At 36.0% G+C, this 23,536-nt stretch overlaps 1 protein-coding gene across 13 annotated transcripts in view; it reads left to right on the top strand.

The window, feature by feature from the left end:
• Window positions 1-23,536, top strand: part of YAP1 (Yes1 associated transcriptional regulator) — a 120,185-nt gene that overhangs the window by 75,404 nt on the left and 21,245 nt on the right. For 2 of the 13 annotated variants that reach the window (XM_045817952.1, XM_045817939.1), the window contains exons 4-6: window positions 5,214-5,333; window positions 20,505-20,698; window positions 22,930-22,977. In XM_045817952.1, the coding sequence (XP_045673908.1) occupies window positions 5,214-5,333; window positions 20,505-20,698; window positions 22,930-22,977 (362 nt within the window). The remainder of the gene's footprint in view (window positions 1-5,213; window positions 5,334-20,504; window positions 20,699-22,929; window positions 22,978-23,536) is intronic. The other 11 variants (XM_045817940.1, XM_045817941.1, XM_045817942.1 and 8 more) reach the window with 11 other exon arrangements.

Raw genomic sequence — 23,536 nt, 5'->3', positions numbered from 1 at the left:
TCATGTATAAAGAGATAGAGGTACTCCTCCACTTTGAATTTAATGTATGGAAACACCTGCATAAGTTTTGGGTAATGTATTTATAGCTTTGGGAAGCAGCATATATTATAGTTTAAAATCAGAAGATCTGAATTCAAACTGCCTGAGTTCAAATCTTCCCTCTACCTTGGGCAGGTCACCTTTCTGAATGTCTCTGTGTTTCGTTTGTATGATAAGGACAAGAACAGCGCCTCAAAGTAGAGCCATTACATCTATCAAGATGTGATGATGTCAACACAGTGCGATGATAGTAATGGAGCTAGTAGTGGTAGAGGTGCTGCCGCATAGGTACCACAGGGGTTGTGCCTTGCATTATTATGTATGACAGGAAAAAAATAAAAACAACTCTGATATTCAACACTGGAAAAAGGGGTAAATGAATTCTAATCCATACTGTAAGATCTGTGAAGCCATTAAAAAGAATTTGAGGCCTATATCAAGTGAATAAAGCAAGTATGGTGCTAGTACAGTGTGACATCAGTGGGCGTGCACATGTTGTGCAGTGTGCAGAAGAAAAATCCAGAACCTAACTTCCGGCAAGATGGAGGCATAGGTGGACACACTGTACCTCCACGCACAACCAAGATTAGAACAACAACAATTTAGAGGCAGAATAACACCCAGAACTCACAGAGAATTTATTTGAATGGAAGTCGGATAGCCAAGAAGTTGAAGTAGACCCGTTCATCCAGGCTGGTAGGAGGGGCGGAGAGGAGCAGCCAGGTGCGGGTCACGGCACACAGAGAACAGGGAGAACTGGGCACATAAGGCAATCGGGAGTGCATAAGGCATCTGGGGCACATAGGATCTTAGCGGGTAGACCCCGAGTACGCAAGCGGCAGCTGGCGGACCCAGTGAGGCGGCGATTGTGGACCAGGGCAGAGCGCGCAACCCAGGATCCCAGAGAAGGGACTGAGGTCCCAGGAGAACGGAGCTACTGCCATTGTTCCCTCCTGCCCCCACATACAACGTCATAATCTAGTGACTGGGGTGCCCATCCCTCGTGAACACCTAAGGCTCCTCCCCGCACCGTAACAGGAGCGACCAGACCCAAAAAGAGAGAGAGAGAGACAGACAGACATGTCTCAAACAGAAGAACAGATCAATGCTCTAGGACTCATCCTTTTGAGCGACCAAGAGATAGCCAATCTATCAGATGCACAGTTCAAAACACTGGTGATCAGGAAGCTCACGGAATTGGTTGATTTTGGGTGCAAATTAGATGAGAAAATGCAGGTTACCATAAAAGAGATGAAGGAAGATGCACGGAGAACCAATAGTGATGGGAAGGAAACTGGGACTCAAAACAGTAGAGTGGACCAGAAGGAAGAAAAAAAAACAACCAAACAGGAAAGAATGGAGAAATAAGAATTACGAGTAGAAGCTTAGGAACCTCCAGGACATCTTTAAACGTTCCAACATCCGAATTATAGGGGTACCAGAAGGGGACGAGGAAAAGCAACAGATTGAAAACGTATTTGAACAAATAATAAAGGAGAACTTCCCCATTCTGGCAAAGGAAATAGACTTCCAGGAAATCCAGGAAGCTCAGAGAGCCCCAAAGAAGTTGGACTCAAGAAGAAACACACCAAGGCACATCATAATTACATTAGCCAAGGTGAAAATGAAGGAGAGAATCCTAGAAGCAGCAAGAGATAAGGGGACAGTTACCTACAAAGGAGTTCCCATCAGACTGTCAGCTGATTTCTCAAAAGAGACCTTATAGGCAAGAAGGGGCTGGAAAGAAGTATTCCAAGTCATGAAAGACAAGGACCTATATCCCAGATTACTCTATCCAGCAAAGCTTTCATTTAGAATGGAAGGGCAGATCAAGTGCTTCTCAGATAAGGTCAAGTCAAAGGAGTTCATCATCACCAAGCCCCTATTTTATGAAATGTTAAAGGGACTTATCTAAGAAAAGAAGATTTAAAAAAAAACATGTATAGTAAAAGGACAGCAAACTCACAATCATTAACAACCACACCTAAAGCAAAACTAAAAGAAACTAAGCAAACAACTAGAACAGGAAGAGAACCACAGACATGGAGATCACATGGAGGGTTATCAACAGGGGAGTGGGAGGAGGAGGAGGGGGAAAGGTACAGAGAATAAGTAGCATAGTTTGTAGGTTGAAAATAGATAGGGGGAGGAAGGTAAGAATAGTATGGGAAATGTAGAAGCTAAAGAACTTATAACACATGGACATGACTAAAGGGGGGGATATGGGTGGGAGAGGGTGTACAGGGTGGAGGGGAGTGAAGGGGAAAATGGGACAACTGTAATAGCATAATCAATAAAATATATTTTTTAAAAAATCCAGAACCTATCATCACAAAACTGAAGTATTTGTTTTTCCCCTGGGGGGTAGGGGAAATTTTGCTTTCTTCATTATGCATTTCTGTAATTTTTAACAGTTTTTTTAATTTTAAATTATAAAAATGAATACATTGATGAACACAAAGTTTAAGGTGTTAAAGACACTAGGTTAAAAACATTCACATATTCTGTTCATAAACATATTAATTGAAAATAATATACATACTACATGATTTTAAGCTCATTTATAGAAAGTTCAAAGTATTAAAGGGCTCAACATTTATTCTTCTGTTTAATATTTATTGAACAATTACTCAGATATGAGCTTACAAGTTAAAATATGAGTGACCTGGGCATTGCCAGGCATGTAAACAAGTAATTTCAGTTCTATCTGTTAAATGTTAATAAGAAGTAGAAGAGGAAACTGATCATTTTGTGTGAGGTAACCAGGGAAAAGGCTGAATTGAAAAGGTGACGTCTAGGCAGAATGTGATAATGGGAACAGCACACACAAGGTGGCACAATTTGGGGAAAAATTGGATTGGGGGGATTGGGTGTATTGAGAAGACTTATTAAGAAAAGTGAATCCTGCTGGCATTTACCTTTTGATGGTATAGAGCAAGGGAAATGTTTTTAAAGGTAATGGGTGACATATAAATGTTGATTAGCTAATATTGTAAGGAGAAAACCCTGGTGGTGTTTGATAGAAGACACTTGGATAGGAGGAGGAGATGAGAGGTCAGGCACCAGGGAAGGAAGCTGTGCAGAAGTAAGGAAAAGGAGCTGGTAGCTAGTGATGGTTGAACTCTTAAGAGAGGGACTGGACAGATCAGTCGGAGAGAATGTAAGTGACATTGGTGAGCAGGTAGGTAAGGTTAGTTTGTACTCAAGATACCACTCTTGGTTCTAACTCAGCTAATGTGCAGAGTGATACTGTTGTATTTTTTGTTTGTTTAAAGTAGGGAATCTATGTATTCAAGCAGAGTTAGCCACTATAATGATGTCTTTTGGGATTGTTGAGTTAAGGCTTCCAAAGGTATCCAGTGATTGCTATTAACTTATTCGTCAGTGTGTCTTAGGAACTTAGAATTTTAGTTACTTGTTTTTCAAATGCATTTTACATTTGAGTCATCTTCATAAGGGTAGCAACAACCATTAGTAGTCAGTTTTGGAGGTTCTAGCTTCCTGGTGGGTAAATAGAGCCCAAAATGATAGTGAAAGCTGCTGAGCAAAGTGGTTTGATTTATATGTGTTAAACAAGTTTGCTTCCATTGACCTATTAGTAGACATGGGATCTCTTACAGCAAGTTTCAACCCTGGGCATGGTTTGCATTGTGTACACAACTGCACTTCCAGGCCTGGAGGGTCTTTCCCCCAGTGGCTTCTTGAGGATTTCATGTGTCTGTCTGCGTTACCTAACAGCATGTTGCTGCCCCCTCCACCCCCTCCTCAACGCAGCCCTTCGATGATAGTCTAGTAGCAAATGAGTCTGTTCCTAATACAAATGGAACTGGCCTAGAATTAGAGCTTTGGGCCCTACAGGCTTATGTGAATGATCGTTTGAACCAAAGTTACTTATTCAGCATCACTCGTAAGGCTCTCTTAGACTGCCAACATAGAAAGAAGGAACTTGTTCTGTTTTTGCCCAAGAAGCATACCCACTCTCTTGTCTTAGATGTGGGACATAAATAAGCAAATGTAGTTATATAATGAACAAAAGCTCAGGAATTAGGCTGCTGGGTTTAAGTATCATTTTGACACTAATTAGCTTTGTGAGGTTGTACTGGACTAAACCCCTCTCTCTGTGCCTCAGTTTCCTCATTAAAATTGAGATAGGACTGCTGTTTATGTCGTTGGTGGTTGTAAGGATTAAATGAGTTAATGTATTTAATATACTTAGAACAGTGACTGGCACACAGGAAGCACTCAAGTCATGTTGGTCCACAAATGAAAAAGTTTTAGGCATTTACTCTTATTTCCAATTTGCAGTTGCCTCTCCTGACTTGGTGGGGATGGGAAATGGGGTGGGGTGGGGATGCTGAGGAAGAAGAGGAATTGACAAGGAAATATTCTTGAATCTAGTAATTTATTCTTGGTCTCTCTTTTTGTAGCTATTACCTCCCATAAGCAATAGTCTAGCTTCCATTCCCTCATAAAGATGTAATAATCTTTTTAGACTTGCTGTGTACAATACGTTCTTTAGTCCTGTCTGCCAGATGTTGTTTCCTCCCTTCACAGCCTCTTCTTGAGAAGTTCGCCTTACCAACAGTTTCAGCACTTACCTGTCCCATTTCAAAACTTGGACAAACTTAAACTCCCAGCCACAACCCCTACCTTTTAGCAACATTTGGGCTGCTTAAAAATAACCTTTTCTTGAGCTATAGTTTTCTTTATTGTAGTTTTCTTGGTGTGAACCTGTCACATAAATAATGGAAATAAATGGAGTTTGGCAGGCTTAGCTACAGTGTGCTATATATTTAACAGAATGTTGACAACACTTCAGATGTTCTGAAAACACTCGATTGTATTCCTTAGTAAAGAACTTTGAATTCCCTAGGAAGGCACTGTCATAAAACTGGATTTGGGGGACGAAGGGGTGACTGAACTGTAGCATTTTGTGTCTTGTACAAACAGTACTAATAATTATTTAGGTCATGACTTTCAAAAGAATTTTTTAAAAATCTGACTTTTTTTTTTCTCTGTGTCTTTGGTATATAGGTTTACCTTTCTTCTCTGAATTTGTTTTAATGAATTGTTTTATGTCAAGATGTATTTTCTTATTAAATTAGTACCCCTGCCATTTTTTTAGGTGCACCAAATAAAAACCAACCATGATTTTTTTTTTCCTATATTTATAGGTCCTCTTCCTGATGGATGGGAACAAGCCATGACTCAGGATGGAGAAATTTACTATATAAACCATAAGAACAAGACCACCTCTTGGCTAGACCCAAGGCTTGACCCTCGTTTTGGTAAAGGTTCATCTCAAAACCTACCTAGATATTTTTGATTACTATTTTTTTGTATGTGAATTTGAGAAGTTACATTTAAATAAAATTGCATTGCTTTATAGTATTAAAAAATGACTGCCCACTCAACTTTTCCAGTACTGTTTTTATACCTTTTACTTTAAACCTGAGAAATTTAGGTTTAAATCAGCTATTTCACTTAGCTTGTTTGGGATGGGATTGAGGGAGTGTTGTGGTGGTTGACTAACCAGAATCACTATTCCTTTCACATTTTTGCGAGACACAGTAATTTGTTTAAAATGATCTTTCTAACTCCAATAATAATCAGGTTGTCTTGCTGCATCTAAAACCTGGGACACTAGCTTTTGTTAGTGACCTGATGTCTGCCTATGCTTAATTTCAGAGAGCAATGAGTTACTGTCTTGTGGCCTGGGTGTTGGAGTGTTTTCAAACCTAAATGAGGGGTGGGGGCTGTCACCTAGAAGTAAGACCAATGACAGCATTTTTTTCCTACTCCTGTTTTTGTTTTGTTTTGTTTTGTTTTAAGTAAAGGTTCTTTTCTTTGTTTTACATTTAGGAAATAAAAACAAAGCCATATTCCTCCCCAAATCACAAAATTAAGTCACCAATTTGCACAAAGGAATATTTCCCTCCCAAATGTGCAAAATAGTGTACAAACCCTTTAATGCCTTTTTAATCGAAATTTTTTTCACTGTTTTCAGTTTTTTCAGTTAGGTTTCTGAGATATTTTTCCAAAGCCATGGAAAAATGACTCTAAAAAGGAGCAGATCATTGTGGTTTCAAAGTTTTCGTCTTGGACTGAATGCAGCTAAATGAAAACAATGTGCAGATCACTGAGTAGGTCAGACTGAGGGGACAGGGAACCTTTGAAGTTTTACAGGGGTTGACCTAACAACAACTGTGGGGCCCTTACGGGAAAGAGGAATTAACTCTGTGAATGCCATCAAAACACAATCCTGAGGTGGGGCAGGGAGAAGAAAACTACCCAGAGCTGGTGGGGAAAATAACTTCCCTGTCAGGAACATTATGAACAGTTCTCCTATGTCTTTATGTACCTTTAAATAACCCCAACATTTGGGTTGGCCAGCTTTATAGATTGTACCCCTTATTCAAGTGAAGTCAAAGGTGGGATCAGGGCAGAGACTGTCATTTTGACAGATATCCGGCTTGGCTTAAATGCTACCCTTTTGAGCTTCAAGACCTATTTAGGTGTTAAAAAAGTTATGTGGCATGTTAATAATTTGCAACTTCAGATTCTATTTAATACTTGAATAAGTCCTTGTGGTTGAAACAGGAAACCAAGCAAGGTAGAGAATTTAATAAATGTTGCCATTTGTATGGACTGGAACGATAACAGCCGTGTTTCCTTAAATCATCTTTAATGAATTCAACTTGTCCACATTTTGGAAACTTTAAAATGGTACTGTGGTTTTCTTATGCACCCCCCCCCCCCAACCTCCAACATAAGGTTATGAAAGATGAAGATTAACTCTTAGTTAACTGCAGAATCAGGAATTGGAACCAAGCTGGGGTTTTTGTTGATGTTGTTGTTGTTTTTAAAATATTTTCAGTTACAACGGTGAAATAAAACAGCCTGGCTGTGAGCTTCAGTAGGTTCATTAATTACACCCACAGCTTGTTCCTTTGTTTTAAATCAGAGAAAGTACAAAAAAAATTCTTTCTCCAACACATATATATACAAAAACATACAATTAGATATGCCAAAAAAAAAGTTTTATAAAATTCTCTTATTGCCTTCAGTTTCCCTTTTTGGGCCCACTGTGTATGTGTATTCCAGACAGGCTTGACAACATGCCAAAGCTTTTTATTTTGTAGCCCGACTTTTAATCTGTTCCAGACCTTTTCAGTCAGAGAGCTCAAGTGTAACTAAAGGGCGGGGGTGGGCAGAAAAGAAGAAAAAAGTGTGGGTTTCTCTGATGTAGAGTGACAGCAAATAGAGACGAGCTGTTAGCTGCTGAATTTGAAGGAGTTTTCCTTGAAATCTGCAGTTCTATAGCGGGTTGTGTTTTATCTCTGCCAAAAAAATATAAACTATCCCCTTTCTGACCTTTTGAGCCATGCAAACACAAACAAGTGGTAGGTTAGTGCTTTCGTGGTTTCGGATTTGCTTTCCTATATACCCCATATCTATATTAAAATATTTACCAATTCTTAGCCTAAATCAAGCTGACCTATGTCTTTTGACATTTTAGAATGGAAGATACACCTCTGTATAAGCTTAACTTTTATCACTCAGCTCTTTCAAACACCACTCTCTTTTATATTTCTATTCTTTATCAGATGTTTTAGATTACATTTAGAATAATTTATCAATTCTTCACATCCCACATGAAGTTAATAAATTACCCATATAATTTTAGGAAATTAAATAGAAACTTGTGAATTGGTTCTTTTTCGTCTGATACTCTTGTTCTTTAACATTTAAAAACTATATCTTTGACATTGATACTATTTTAGAGAATTGATTAGTAATTGGTAAACAAATCATGAAGTAACATGGCAATAAGGATTCATTGATACTTAATGGATTTGGAAAAAGGGGGGTTTTTGTTTGCTTGTTTTTAAGGAATCATTAGGAATTTTTTTAACTTGCATTAAAGAAAATTGATGCTTGAGTATTATACAGGCCATTGAATTATTTCATATAAACATTCTTTTTTTCCGAGAGATTTTATACTTGTAAACATGGAGTCTCAGGTTTAAACATTTCTTTGTACATTGTAGAATTACTGTTTTATATGATACATTCATATGAATATTTTCCTATGAAAGCCCTAATGAAAACACACAAAAAATAAAATTCCTTTTCCTTAGAATGAAAGATCTACTCCAAAGTCAATGAACTGATCTTTAATATATAATGTTATTATTCCTATTGTTTATATAAAGGACATTAAATAGTATTAGCAATCTGTGTTTCTGGAAATAAGTGCTGATAACACCACTGGGATAAAGACATTTTTAGTGTAAATAAAATATTGGGACCAGAGATTTGGGCTAAAAAGTATGTAAATGAACAACCTAGTATGGCAAAAACAAACTATTCTTTAATTCCTAACAACAATTCTGTGTCTAGAAATTCTGTTTATGGGCATGTCAAAGGTGATTAAAATCCAGATGTTGATGTTGGTCCTTTGTTTCAGTTTCCCAAAACTTAACTATGTGCTGTGTGTGTGTGTGTGTGTGTGTGTGTGTGTGTGTGTATGATATAATTTCCTAAAATATTAACAAAATTAAAAATATGTATATATATCTATATATAATTTTAAGTCCTAAAGCCAAAAGTTGTTCAGCCTGTATTATCAAAGTTAAGTACTTTGTATCAATAGAGGTTTATTAAAATATATAACTATTTAGACATTCATTAACCTTTTCCGTTTAAGACCAAATATTTCTCATAGCTGTTATGAGTAACATTTTACTTTTGATGAAAGTTCACCTAATGACCAAATAAATACTTAAGTCTGTTCTATTAGAAATGGGAAAAAACTCTAAAGGCTATAGGAACTAAACTTGTAACCCATTTAATGGAATCTTGGGTAGATAGAATGTCAACATCTAATCATTTGAATTTTATTAAAGTAAGTTTCTTAATATCTTTGCATTAAAAATGAGTTTTGTGGGTTTTGTTTTGTTTTGTTTTACCCTGTTACAATCTTTCCTGGTTAACCTAAATTGTCGGTATTTGCTTGTGGGCTGTATTATTTACTACTCACAATAGGGGAGGTAAAGATGTTTTAGGTAAGGAGAGCTGTTGCTAACTAAAAATTTTTAACAGTAAAACCTCACAAAATTTTGCCCTGAAAAAGAATTTATAATTCCTCTAATCAACATTTTCCAAAAGAGGAGGGGTGTATTCTGGGCACTGCAGGACAGTCAGCATCCCTGGCTCTTGTCCACTAAATGCCATAGTGCCAGCCCGACATTGTGACTCCACAAATCAACAATATGTGTTTTTTTTAAATGCTGGGAGAAGTAGGGAATGTTGCCCCCCAATCTGAGCTCCTTTAAGATCCAGGGAAATTGTGACCAATCCAAAGTTACATAGTTAAGTGACAGAACTAAAATCTGAACATCTTTTCACACCTAGAAATTTTAAGAAATTTAGATTAAATTTAGTTAATCTTTCAGAAATACAGCCAATTCACCAATACTGATACATGGCAATTTCAGAGGGAAGAAGATGACAGTGGTTAATGCATTTGCCTCTTTTCTATATCATGACTCATCTTGAGGAAATTACTGAAAGGTAATGAGCTTCCAGTTAAGGAAGAAAATTATAAGATATATGATTGGAGCAGACTGCCCAGCCATGTAGATGAATTATAATGCTTCACCTCTATCATTTTATTAGGAGATTATCTTTTAACCTCTCCCTCGACTGGAAGCTTACCACAGTATAAACAGTTCATTCTATTTAAGGAAAGTTATAATGACCAGAAAGTTTGTGTTCTTTTATTACCCAGATATGTACTTCCCTTCAAATTTGTGGATACAGTTTTAATCCCAGAGGCATTCTTTTCTAACTATGATTTCTCCATTTTTTTAATGTATTAAAAGTTCTGAGTACTTTACCAGTTCACTCTTCTTCTGGATGTCTTTCATTATAGCATTTTATATGTGTATATTATCCAGTGAGAAAAATAGTTATGGCATTGCTTTGACCTGGCATTTTATTTTATGTACCCTCCAAAAACCCATTTTGAAAAATCTACAGTAGAAGTCAGCTAACATCCTGTTTTCTACATGGTAATTATATACACTGAGGGGCAAAAGTAGGTTTACAGTAGTAAGTATACAAAACCATTTGTTCTTGTTTTATTTGTCAGTTATTGCATTGTTTTCTATACAGATAGCTGTAAACCTACTTTTGCTCCATCTTGTAATGTACTGCATTCAAAAGAATTAAATAATTAGGTAGAAAAATTTACCTACTCCATTGAGAGTTAAGAGACTCAAGGTCTCCTGGTGATGAGCTTGTTCAGAAAGATGTCTGACTTCTCCTGACTTAATTGGTCTCTTCTGTAAAATGTGACTGTATTCTACTGGATGCTTTTAAGAATATTTCCAGTCCTTAATTAAATACAATATGCTAGATTATGAATTCTTCAGTGACTGCTTTGGACCCTTGCTTGAGGTTACTTCTAAATAGTCTCATGGATTTGAGTTCATTGAACTATTTATTGTACCATTTTAAGTTTAGCTTTTGGTTCTCTGGTCACAGCTGGGAATTACTTTTGAAGAGGAGACAGGGAAATCTTTCAACCTTTAATCTAAAGATAAGCCTTATCACATGGTGAGTATGCCCCGGCAAACAAAACTGATGGGGGGATGGGCAGAGCTGGGTGGAACAGTTAAGTTTTGTCTACAGTCTGAAACTCTTGGAAGCATATAGGAATTTAAACATGCTTATATTAGCAGGGCTCAGCTTCACTGCCTTACGGATGGTGCATTTTGGTATGTTTTGTTTCTAAAATTTAAAGTTGCATAATGGAAAGCCTGGTGTAAGCTGATATGAGGTGTAGTTCTAGGCTGTGCACTTACTTGAAGCCTGATTTAAAAAATACAGTTAGAGATTGTATCTAATTGTTGCCCTTGTCCATTTTTTTACTTTGAAAACAAACACTTACTGAAGTGAATATTTTATTGCGTAAGATTATAGAATATCAAAATTAGTTTAATACTTGAGGTTTGCAGTTTTCTACTTTGTCTTTTTTTAATCTGTATTAAATTCAGGAGGATTGTGCCAAAATAGTTTATTGATCATGGTAAGCAATCTCTCTACTTGCCAAGGGTGAGTAGATGTGTTAATGAAGTTCAATTAGTATGTAGTTTCTACTTGACAATAATTCGATTATGCAGATAATTGTATAGCAAAGAAATAAGTGTCTTTGTTTACAAAATTTACTCATACAGAATTTTTTAACTTGAAAGCTTAAGATCACCAAAGTTGTGGATGATAATTTATATTAATGGTTTATTTGTGTTACTAAAACTTTAATGTAATTTTCTTTTAAAAATTAGTTGCAAGTTATATTTGTATCAACTCTGCATTAATAGCAAGTATTTTATAAAGTGTGCTGAAGAAAAGAGCCATTTGGTGATGCCACTTTTGGTGCCAACCCAGAGATTCAGATACAAGAAGCAGAGAAAGCCGTTATATAGACTTCCCAAGGGATAAGTCAAATAGATTTCTGTTGAAATGAATCAGAATGATTTAGAAAGGAGACTGGTTCGTATTTTTTGTTTTGTTTTATACTCATTTTGTTCTGCTACCCTGGTTGCTGAGGTCATTTTAGAACTCATTCTGGACTTGCTTCAACTTGGAGATTCTTCTGTGCATTACTAATAGTGTCCTACTAACTAGGGATAGAAACTATTTCAGTACTTATTTACTCATTCACTCATTCAACAGATATTTGAGTGCCAGTTATGTACCAGGCACTATACTTAACCCCATCAGGGAAGGGGTTGCAGGCTACTAGACAAATAAATCATTACAAAATATGTTCAATACAATGAAGGGTAATAAACAAGGTGCCATGAAAGAGAATAATGTGGGTTGGAAGAAACCTGCTTGAGTATCTGTGGCTGGGGAAGGCTATTTGGAAGAGGGACATTAAAGGATGAGAAAAAGTCTATCATATTTTGACTGTATAAAAGAACCATCTTTTTTGCTTATTTGTAAACATTAAGATATGCATCTCTTCTAAATTATAACTTCCTCTGTGAAAGAGCATTAATAGTAATAGATAACATGTAATCATGAATAAAGCTATTATTAATAGAACTATTTACTCACTAACATGAATTCTTGGTGGCAGGTTTATTTTAAAATATAATTCTTACTTTTCTCTTTAGATCGTAGTCTTATTATCTGAACTTTCTCTCCAAACTAGACTTTAAACTTTATTTTCATAGTAGAAGAAAAAAAACATGGCTGTACTCGGGGGTCAGAAAGCTTGAAGGCTAGTTAGAATACTTTTTCCCTTCTCCTCCTCACCTCATTTAGCAACCTCAGAGTCCTGCCCCAAAATGCTTGATGAGGTGATGAGGAGAAAATGTTCTCCTAAGTTTTTTTTAAAGCTCCATCCATAATTGTATTGTTTGAAAAATACCATTATAATGAATTTTCATGCTAGTCTTTTGATAGACAGTTGAATTAAGAAGAAATTGACTAAAATAATGATGTTTTTTGTATTTCTCAACATAGTTAAGTGGTCTCTAGGTTCTGTGACTCTAAGTGAAATGACTACAAGGAAATCACTTTTACCATAGGCTAACTGATACAAACAAGAGTTAAGTTCCTACAGCATCTTATCAACATTATAACAAAATGACATTGGTTTTCTGAGGACCTGCTATACTTTTAAACCAATTCTGGGGCTCTGAGGTTGTTGCTTTGAAAGGGAGAGAAGTGTAAAGTGTGGGGGAGAGAGATTCCTTTGTTTATGACAAGACTTAAAGTCATAAAGGAGGTGAACTGTTAGCACATAACGCAAAGCAACGAGATACCTACCCCTTTATTCCCAGTAGGATGACTAAAACCAAAGAGACAATAATAAATGTTTACTAGACTATGAAGAAACTGGAATGCTCATACATTGCTGGTGTAATTGAAAAAATGATGCAGCTACTTTGGAAGAGTTTGGCAGTTCCTCAGGATGTTAGAGAGATACCATATGACCTAGCAAATTCCATTCCTAGATATATATTCAAAAAACCTGAAAATACGTATCTACACAAAAACCTGTACATGAATATTTAGAGCATCAATAGCCAAAACATAAAAATAACACAAATGTCCATCAGTTGCTAAATGGACTAACAAAATGCGGTATACCCATACAATGGAATATTACTTGCCAATAAATAGGAATGAAAGGCTGATACCACAACAAGGATGAATCTTGAAAACATGCTGTTTGAAACAAGCCAGTCACACAAGGGCATATATCGTTTGATTCCATTCATATGACATGTCCAGAACAGGCAACTCCATAGAGACTAATTCATGGTTGCCAGAGACTGGGTAAAGGGCAATAGGAAGTGTCCTGCTAAGGACATGGGGTTTCTTTTCAGGGTGATGAAAATGTTCAGAAATTAGATTAGTGGTGATGGTTGCAGAACTCTATAAATATGTAAAACTGTTAAGAGTGAATTTTACAGTTTGTGAAATATCTCAGTAAAACATTTTTTAAAAAATCATTCCTGACATGGCATTGTCATCAAGTGTTGGGAAACATCTTTTGCATATTAGTATAAAAAGATATAATCAGTTATTAGATTAGGACCCTGGTCTTTTGCTCCTCTTGTAAGAGACAGGTTTTCAGTGTGAATAAAATAGTGTGAACTTTCACTGAAGAGCCATCACTTTATATTTAAATATGTATGTAAGTTGCGTGAATAGTAGATGATTCAGTTCCCTAGGTCATGTAGTGAACACTTACTTAGCACAGGGTGTTTTGTGTTTTATGTTTACTATTTTAAGACTGACAGATGGCCTATTTGTGTTTTTAGAAAAGCATTCATTTCTTTTAATACATCTACTATTTTACAGTCCTTAGTACCCTTGTAGGTCTGGGAAGAACCTAAAATTTGTTTTAAGTGTTATAAACAAACTAATAGAGCCATGTTAGTATGTTAAAATGTAGTGTCTGAGACTTGACAATGGAGTAAAAAAGTGCTTTTTTTTTCATTATGGGAGATTTGTTAAAAATAATGTTTCAAAAGTTCCAAAATTATTTCTGGTTTTAAATTTATACTCAATTATTTCTAATTTAAATTTATATTTTATCTCTCAGGATTCAATTTCTCATCCTAAAGCTTAGTTTTGATTACCAGATCTGTAGTTCTTTGTACTATTCCAAGGTTGAGGTTACAAATTATGTAAATCTAAAAATTACCTGAAGTTTCACAACTCAGATGTTTAGAATGAAATCTGGGGAGAGACCCATGGTGATGACCTACTTACTTTTAGAGAAGGTGGTCTCTTCTTTTTCTGTAACTGCTGAGTAGATGGTTTGCTACCATAAAGTTGTCAGGATTGATGTAAGTAAAACCTGAAACGGTTATTATTTCATAGTCCAGGCTGCCAGAACCCAAATTTTAAAACATAGCATGTGAAGTTTTTTAAACTGTCATATTTTAGGGACCTTTTTTCTCTTTGCCTTTTAGAAATTTTATTAAAACTGGAAACATTGATTTTCAGTAGCTGATCATGGAGGGGAAGAAGTTGGTAATGCTTTTTCTTTTCTAACTGCCCTACCCGCTTTCCCCAGGAAACAAAGCCTGTTTTGTTTCATGCCTGCTTGTGAGGTCTCTGCTGCACCCCATGTGGGTGCACTGCTCTGTGCTTTGTTTGAAATGCTTGAGATATATTCAGAAGGTAAAGAACAGGATGCTTCTGGAGAGGGATAAATCCCAGCTTCAGTAGATAAACAAGGTTAGAATTGGTCATCTACCAGGGTGCTCTTTATATGGAAACCTTGTAGCACTGCTTGTATCCATAGGTAACAGCATGTAGGTAAACACAACATTTAGGTCCTAAAATGTTCTCCATTTATTAGCCAGAGAGGCTGTTGCTGTTGCGTATTTTGTGGGAATTTCTGTTCAGTTATACAGAGTTATTTTTTAATCTTTAGATACCCTCTTTTTACCTCTCTGTGGTTTGGGATAGTCAGATAAACCTAGATTTGCAAAAGACTTTACTAATTTGGTATGCCATCAGCATTGGTCACTGTCATTAGTGATGGCTGCTTATGGTTTCTAATCCTGGGGAAAAGGTTGGGAAGCAGAGGATATTCACCTCTTTATTTTCATGCAACCTTATTATTGTCCAATTAGCTTTCACAAGGAATATATATTTTATTAATTTATTAAATGCTGTAGTATTTAATGAAAATCCTAAATCGAAAGCTGAGAATGTTTCTAAATATGTAAAATGTTTAACAGTGTAAAGCTCTAGAATCTGTTTTGAAGTCAATCATGTTTTAGCAGTTCCAACACTGTTGAACTTACTAATGAGCTATTTCCTAGCAGTTATTTTTTTTTCAATTTTATTTATTTAATTTGGAACTGAAAACATTTTTTCCCCAATATAGTTGTTTACCCTAGACCTCAGACTATGAGATGATCAATGTATGTGGTGGATTCTTAGATCAGCCTCTCAATTTGTATTTAATTCATATTATCAAAATTGACATAGCACAATGTGTACAAACATCTCTGTGGGAAACACGTTGAGTGTCCTGGAATGTCAGGAACATGTTTCATCAAAAAAGAAGGATCCCTGGGGGGGGTTGAGCTAAGACTCAGTCTATACCACCCATTTTTTTCCATTTAGATCTTACAGGACAGATAAATGTACGTATCTTTGTGAATCATAGAATTCTTTGAAACCGTGAGCATCATGGTAAAGTGGGAGGAGGTTTAGGAGGTATGGGAATTCAAGCCTCAATGATTATCTGTAGGAGTACTAATCTTAAAGTTTAAAAGGAACTATTCTGGAAAAGGGAGTTCAGTAACATTTATGGAATAGAGGAAACAAAATTAGATGAAGTACTGAATTGGTTGTGTTCAACTCTAATTGTGATCTGTTTGCCTCTACAGGACATATTTTTTAAATCGTACTACAGTGCCTGTGTTTGTGCATTTAATAACGTTGGTGATAGGTAGATACAAGCACGTTGCGTTGAATGAGGTTGTTGGTTGGTGCCTGGCAAATGTTAGCTGTTGTATATTTTTGGCTTTTTCCCTTTACATTCCCCTGTAAAATACTACGTTATAAACCATAATTGTGAAAGCTTTTGCCATTTGTTCTTTGTAAAGACATTTCATAAATAAGTCTGACCTTGTTTTCCATATAAGAGAGTAAGAAGGCTTTGAGCAATATGGAGTAGTGAGTCATTTTATGACATCCCTTCTCTGCTCTTCCAGACAAAATATTTGCAAGAGATAACCAAAAAGACATAACTTAGAGTCATAATCTCTGCGGGTCAGAAAATAAAACCACACAAACCAGTGAGCAAGGACAGGACTAGTGGCCTGCCAAGTTTAGGGGCCATTCAGCTCCTGAGGATATCAGGAACTCATGGTTAAGAACAAAGAAGGAAGTATAGAAACAGGCCGAACTATAAAAACCATGTGTAGAACTGACTTGCTTTATCCTAATATAAAAGCAAGGGTTGACTACTTGTCTAGTCATAAATTTCAAAAATCAATATACAAACCATAGTCTTTTAATCACATGCACTAACATTAGATCCCAATAGTAAAAAGTTGGCTTCGATAAATAAATAAATAAACAAACAAACAAATAAATAAATAACTTGCCTTACCAGCTGTTAAAACATAAAAGTTGTAATTGAAAGTGTGGTATCAAGTGTAAGAGTAGTTAGATTAATGACCAGGATAGAAAATCCAGAAATAAAACAACAAAATATGGAAATTTAATCTGATAAAGATAATTGGAGAAAGGATATACTTTACATGAGCAGTGTCTGGAATCATGGATAGTCATGAAGATAAAGTTAGATCCATTCATGCCATACACCAGTATAAATTCCAAAGGAATTAAACTGCCAAATAAATACATATACAGTGTATAAAGTGGAGCCATTAGTTTTGAATTTCAAAATTGGTTAATTTGTCACCTGGGAGTAGTGGAAACTAGTTCAGATTTCAGAAAATATTGATGAATTTGACTTACTTAAAAAAATAAACTTATGGAAAAATAAACTAAAAAGACAGTAAGCTGAGGGAAATTATTTTTAACTTATGTATGACAGAGGTTTTTTTTTTTTTTTTTATCCCTAGTATATAAAGATTTCAGTAGCCTGTAGTAGAAGGTAAACAATTCATACAAAAAATGCAAATGGGCCTTTAAAACGTGGAAGTTGACCAAACTCTTGTAATGCTGGGTTGGCCAAAAAATGTGTTTGTTTTCTCTGTAAGTTGGCTCTCGTAGCATTTAGTTGTCTTTAACGTCTGTCAAAACAGTTGTTAGATTGTATTGTGACAACTGTCATATCATCATGCATTTCTTTAAAAACTTACCAAAATTGTTAAATTTTTGTGTAGCCATTTTAATACTGAAAACGGAAGAAAATAAGCAACATTTTTGGCATATTAGGCTTTATTTCAAGAAAGATAAAAACGCAACTGAAACGCAGAAAAAGATTTGTGTAGTAGATGAAGAAGGTGCTGCAGCTGATCAAATGTGTCAAAAGTGGTTTACAAAGTTTGGTGCTGGAGATTTCTCACTGGACATCGCTTCATGGTTGGGTAGACCAGTTGAAGTGGGTGGCAATCAAATTGAAACATGAATTGAGAACAATCGATGTTAAACCACATAGGAGATAGCTGACATACTCAAAATGTCCTAATCAGTAGTTATTGGTGAAATGAAAAATGTGTCTTATTTTACGGACTAAACTGAATAGACATTTTTGGCCAACCCTATAAGACATAGCAAAATGAAATTGTACTGTGGAACCATTTCTCATCATTCAGAATGGCAAAAATCCAGAAGTTTGGCAAGGTTTGATGAATAAAGAGGCACTCTTTGTATATTACTGGTAGGAACACAACAAAGTAAAACCCCCATATGTGTGGGAAGGAGGGGGCGGTTTGGCAATGTTACTTAGTTTTTAGCTATTAACTCGGCAATCTCTCTGATTTAGGACTCTATCCCAAAGATACAGTAGCAAAAATATAAAATTATGTATGTGTGAACTTCTGTTTGGTGCTATTTAGTAATAGTATAAACCTAATGGAATAGAATGGAATACTTTACTAATCAGCTATTTTAAAAAGAAAATGAGGGAAACTATATATAGCTTTGGAGTAACCTCACAAATACATTATTAGATAGAAAAAGGTGAAGTGGAATAAAGTATTTACAGAATACTGTTTATCTAAGAAGTCTGTGTGTTTGCTTAGATTTTTAAAAATAGAATAAACAAAATGGTAACAATTACCTCTTGAGTGTGGGAGGATGGTGGGTGGGAAGTAAGGTAAGTCTCTAAAATTCAAAAGCAAAATGTCACAAGTAAAGAGTATAATGAGTTGGCGGCTGAATCATGCAGAGAATTATTTCAGGTGACTTTTAACTAGAGTGATTTGACTGTGTACATCTAATAAATTAAGGGCCAAAAAAATGACCCCCAAAATAAAAAACAATCTGAAAAGTTAGTAGGTTGAATTGAATGAAAGCATCTGAGAGAGGTTTGGTCTGTAATTTTTCTTCTAGTATCCTTGGTTCTTACTGATACCACACTGGACTCAGAAGAGTTTGTCAGTTTAAAGGGAAATTGGTCGGATTTCTATATTGTCCTATCTTAAATAGCTGCCTCAGTGAATACTCAACTTAGGAACGTTTTAGTGGTTTTTTAGCACAAACTTTGTGCCAGACCCTGGTCTAGGCATTGAGGATATATGTGATTAGAATATTCTCCCCACTCCTGTAGTGCTTCAGTCTAAGAGAGTATTCAAATTTATAAATAAAAAATTATTGTCAGGTGAGAAATGTCAGTAGACAAACTGGAAAAGGCTAGAGGTTAGATAATTCTTAATGTTCATAATGGACTCTGGGAAAAGCTAGAGAGGTTGCTTAAGTAAACTAAAAATTCTCCAGGAAAAAGTAGCATGCCCTGGCTGCATGGTTCAGTTGGTAGGAACATTGTTACCGTGCACCAAAAAGTTGTAGGTTTGATCCCTAGTCAGGATGTGTGTGGAAAGCAACCAGTCGATGTTTCTCTCTCCCTTTCCCTTCCCCACTCTCTCCCCTTTGTCTCTCCCTCCCCTTTCTTTAAAATCAGTACTTCAAGTGAGGCTTTAAAAAAATAAAGTTAGCATTTACCAGGTGTTCTCTGTGGAACAGAAGAAGGCGTGTGAAAAGTCAACACAGGGAGTTCACTCTCTGTGCCTGGAAGGCCAGTTAAGTCACAAGAGCTGCAGTGCATGTTATTTCAGATTTTAGTAGTAAGGTTCATGAGACAGATAGTTTTGTGACTTGACTTTCTTCTAATGTTCTTCTTAAGGTAACAGGATTATACTAGCCTCATAAAAACATTGTGGAGTATTCCTTCTTTGCTATTCTCTGGAAAAGGTTGTATAAGATTGGTATTATTTCTTCCTTGAATATTTATGAAGTTGTTTGAGCCTCAAGTTTTCTTCCATCGGGATACATTAAACACTTATGAGAAATTGTGACCCAACATTTGACCTTAAAAAATTGAATGTCTGAACATGTGATGCATATATCATTTTTAACATTTTCATACAGTAAAGCTTCCATCTGCTTGTTGAGGTCACCAGAATCCAGTTTGATCAGTGACCGAAATTCACTAGTGTAAGAATCCAGTCCATTTCTAATTGTCAAATGGTGTAATTTAGGTTCAACTGAAAAAACAGGGACTACCTGGTCTGTATGGGGGTCCTGTGTTGAATGAGACAGATCTCTGTCATCCAGGTGTTTGTAGGCTTATTTTATTAGTAGTATGCATCAGATCATTATAATCTACTTGCTTTATTAGAAGTGTGCATGTATTTTAGGATGTATTAAAGATTCATCGTTTTGATGGGCTTTATTGCTCAGAATGTTTTGTCTCACTTGCTTTAGGAGATACATCTTTTAATTAAATATATATTCATGTTTTGTAATAAGCAATGTAGTCACCCCATTCAAACTTCAACAAGTTACCAAAAACGTCTCTCTTCAACTCAGTCCGCTAGTTACCCAGTTTCCCAACTCTAGAGCCAGCATACATTAATGCTTCTTGGCTGTTCTTCAGTTCATAGTCTCTGGACATGCGTGTAATGGGTACTCCCCCCCCAGCTTTTTTTTTTTTTGCACTGCTCCGCACTTCATATGTCTCAGACTGTTCCATGTTGCTTGTTGCATATTAGAGCTACCTCTTGTTTCTTTTCTCTGTATCTGCCTCACAGCTTGTAAGAACAATGATGACAATAACAGTAACGATAAATTAATGTAATCATTGTATCATTGATGGATTTTTAGGTTATTTCCAGTCTCACTACAGAAAAGACTAAGTTAAATATCCCTAATTGCTTTGAATAACTAAATATCCTTTTCCTTGGCTAGTTGTTTAGGACAGATCTTTTGTTTCATTTCAGCCATGAACCAGAGAATCAGTCAAAGTGCTCCAGTGAAACAGCCACCACCTCTGGCTCCCCAGAGCCCTCAGGGAGGAGTCATGGGTGGTGGCAACTCCAACCAGCAGCAACAGATGCGGCTGCAGCAGCTGCAGATGGAGAAAGAGAGACTACGACTGAAGCAGCAAGAACTGCTTCGGCAGGTGAGGCCACAGGTTAGAGACCAGCCTTCCACTTTTTGGGGTCTGTTTTCCTACATGAAGTTGGGTGTATTTCATTTTAGCATTTATTAGTTAGAGGAATGTTGTTTCTCTAAAACCAGAGTAACACAGAAACAGTCTAGCCAGCTCTGTCCTTGTCTTAGTTTAGTTGCTTGACTGGCTTTTGATTACATGGGCTGTAACATGTAAATCTGTATCACAAAGAAATGGTTTGGCATGCTCATGGCACCAAGCAAAAATTTCAGGAAGCAAGGCTGTTTCCTCTAATGTACATGGAATTGTAGATCACTATACTTCTGAAGATTTCAGTAAGGGGGAAACTCTGAGACATCACTTGGGGAAAAATATCTTTTACTTTAAATGAATTATTTTTCTGGAGGAATACACTAATATGATATTTCTCATATGACAAATATCTTTCAGTATTGCTAAATCAATGATGTTTTATTTAAAGCATGATACAAGTTATCTTAAGTTTGGATGGTCCCAAAGTGCCTTAAAATTACCTGCTTATGGATTTTTTTTTTAATATTGGGAAGAATAAGGAATTAGAAATCTTGAAACTTTTTATGACCTTTCCATCAGTTTTCTTTCAGAAAGTAGTATTAGTCTTTATGTTCTATAAGAATGGATAATCCCTCATCAAAAAAAATTCATTTTTCCTTTATCTTGATTGAGAGTGGTAAAGTCTAAGTTGAATAATGGGGTTGTGATCTTTTTTTCTTTTCAGAGACACTCTATCTGTTTACAGACATTAAATACATGTATCCATACTCCCCCTACACACACACCTAAATCATAGCATACTAAGGGTAGACATTAAAAAATTACAATACTCTACATTTACATTTCTGTTACCAGGAAGTAGGCATTTAAACAAGGTACTTTTTTTTTTTTTTTAATGAGGGCTATATTTTAAAAGTATCACTGGAGTATTAATGGAATGCATGAACTTGATAAAGTCATTGAACTCTGATTTGGGATTTGAGGAACTGGTACCTGAGGAATTAAACTAAACCATGAAATCCCAGATAGGCTCACCTTTAAACTGTTTGTGCTCCAGTAGTCTCTCAGTGCAGTAATAGTGTGTGTGGTTGGCACCAAAGGTGGCCCCGATAGGAGCAAGAGGGTTTGTGCCAGTATGATGTCAGGAAGTAGTCTTGAAAGAGAGATTTCTTTATCTACCATTAAGAAGGTGGGGACAGGAAGCATATTAACCAGTTGCTGTAACTCTGACTTTCTAACAAGTTAGTACAAAAAAAAAATTTCTCACTTAAATAAAATTTTATTGTTAGAACAAGGGAACACCATCAAGAATATAATTATGTAGCTATTAGAAGAAATAAAGCAATTTAAGAGTATGTTTTACACCGCCTGTTTTCATTGCTTGCTTCTCATTTTGTTGCTACTGATGGCCTAAGTTAATATAAGTATTAGCTTCATACATGAATTGAAGACTATGAAAACCAAGAAATCTTATTAAGAAAAATGATTTTTATTGTTTTTATTTGTAAAGTCTAGAAAGGGCCATTTGTCATTTTGTTGTATGCTGTAGATTACCCTGGTTCGTTTTTTGTTGTTTTGGTGGGCAAAATGCTGCTACTTATAAAACTCTTCCTTCCAAAGAATTTTTCTAAGTTTTATTTTCACTCTTACTCTGGGTGATGGGTCCTTGACAGAATAGCTTCACTTCCTGTAAAGGTAACTTCTTACTCTGTTTCTTCTTTACTGCCATCTGTGTTGTCTTTTTCTTACATTGAATGACAGACCTGCTCTGTTCTTACACTAATAGTCTATATTTTAAGGGTATTTTTGTTTTTGTTTTTTAGCAATCAGCATAAATTCAGTATATCTTAAGTCTTTTTGCTTCCTGTGAACTTCTTCCATTGACAGTTTTTCTTATCACTAAAACATCAAATTATATTTTTCCTGCTTCATCTAATACTCAGAAGCAAAGAACCTACTTGGCCAATATCAAATTTTGTTTTGAGTCCTGACACCTAAAGTCTTGCTGTCCTATCCTCAGTGCTGTTCAACATTTCAGAAGGTGCAGTTTGTTTTGTGGTGACTCCTTTGGCTCCTGTCTTCGTCAGTCTGCTGCTTCTTGGGGTAGCTTGGGATTTCTGTGCTATGGTGATATGTCTGGATGCAATTTGTAAATCAGCCTACATAGCCAAACCATGTGGCTTAAAGTAATTTTTATCCATCTTATTTTTTACTCTTAGGCAATGCGGAATATCAGTCCCAGCACAGCAAATTCTCCAAAATGTCAGGTAGGCTCTTATCTGATGTTTTAGCATTAAAAAGAAAAAGATGTTAGGAAGGAGAGAAACTTGTGCTCCTGAGGCCTGTCCTCACTGAAGATTAGCGTAGAATGTAACTTTGAACCATCTTTCTACCAAGATGATACTGCTCTTCCCAGAAAGTCTGCACTGTCTGCTCCCTTCCTACTCCTCCGGTAGAGCTGCTAGTATTCGTTTTGATTCCACGGAGGCCCTTTTTTATTCCACATTTGAAGTGTATTATGTCTCCATTGTACGTTCTGTTAGACTTGAAGTCTGATTTTTATATTGTGTAGCTTAAAATAGTATTAAATTAGTAATTTTAACAGTAACCACATGAATTAATTACTTGGATAGGCTACTATAGGAAATTTTATTAAGAGTCATAATGATGCTGTTAGAAAAGGAAACATTTTTTTTCCAGTGGACATTCTAAAGGAAGAATATCAAAATGACTGTAAGAAAAGGATCTGCCTGGGTAGTGTTGGGTTTCTTTGTTGGCATTTATCAACGTGTTTCTCCCTGATGAACCAGAAAGCAGTGGTTGTGA

This window comes from Phyllostomus hastatus, unplaced genomic scaffold (assembly GCF_019186645.2).
Source record: "Phyllostomus hastatus isolate PE091 unplaced genomic scaffold, TTU_PhHast_1.1 phas_scaffold_317, whole genome shotgun sequence".
In the NCBI taxonomy this organism is placed as follows: Eukaryota; Metazoa; Chordata; class Mammalia; order Chiroptera; family Phyllostomidae; genus Phyllostomus; species Phyllostomus hastatus.
This window is presented reverse-complemented; position numbering and strand designations above follow the sequence as displayed.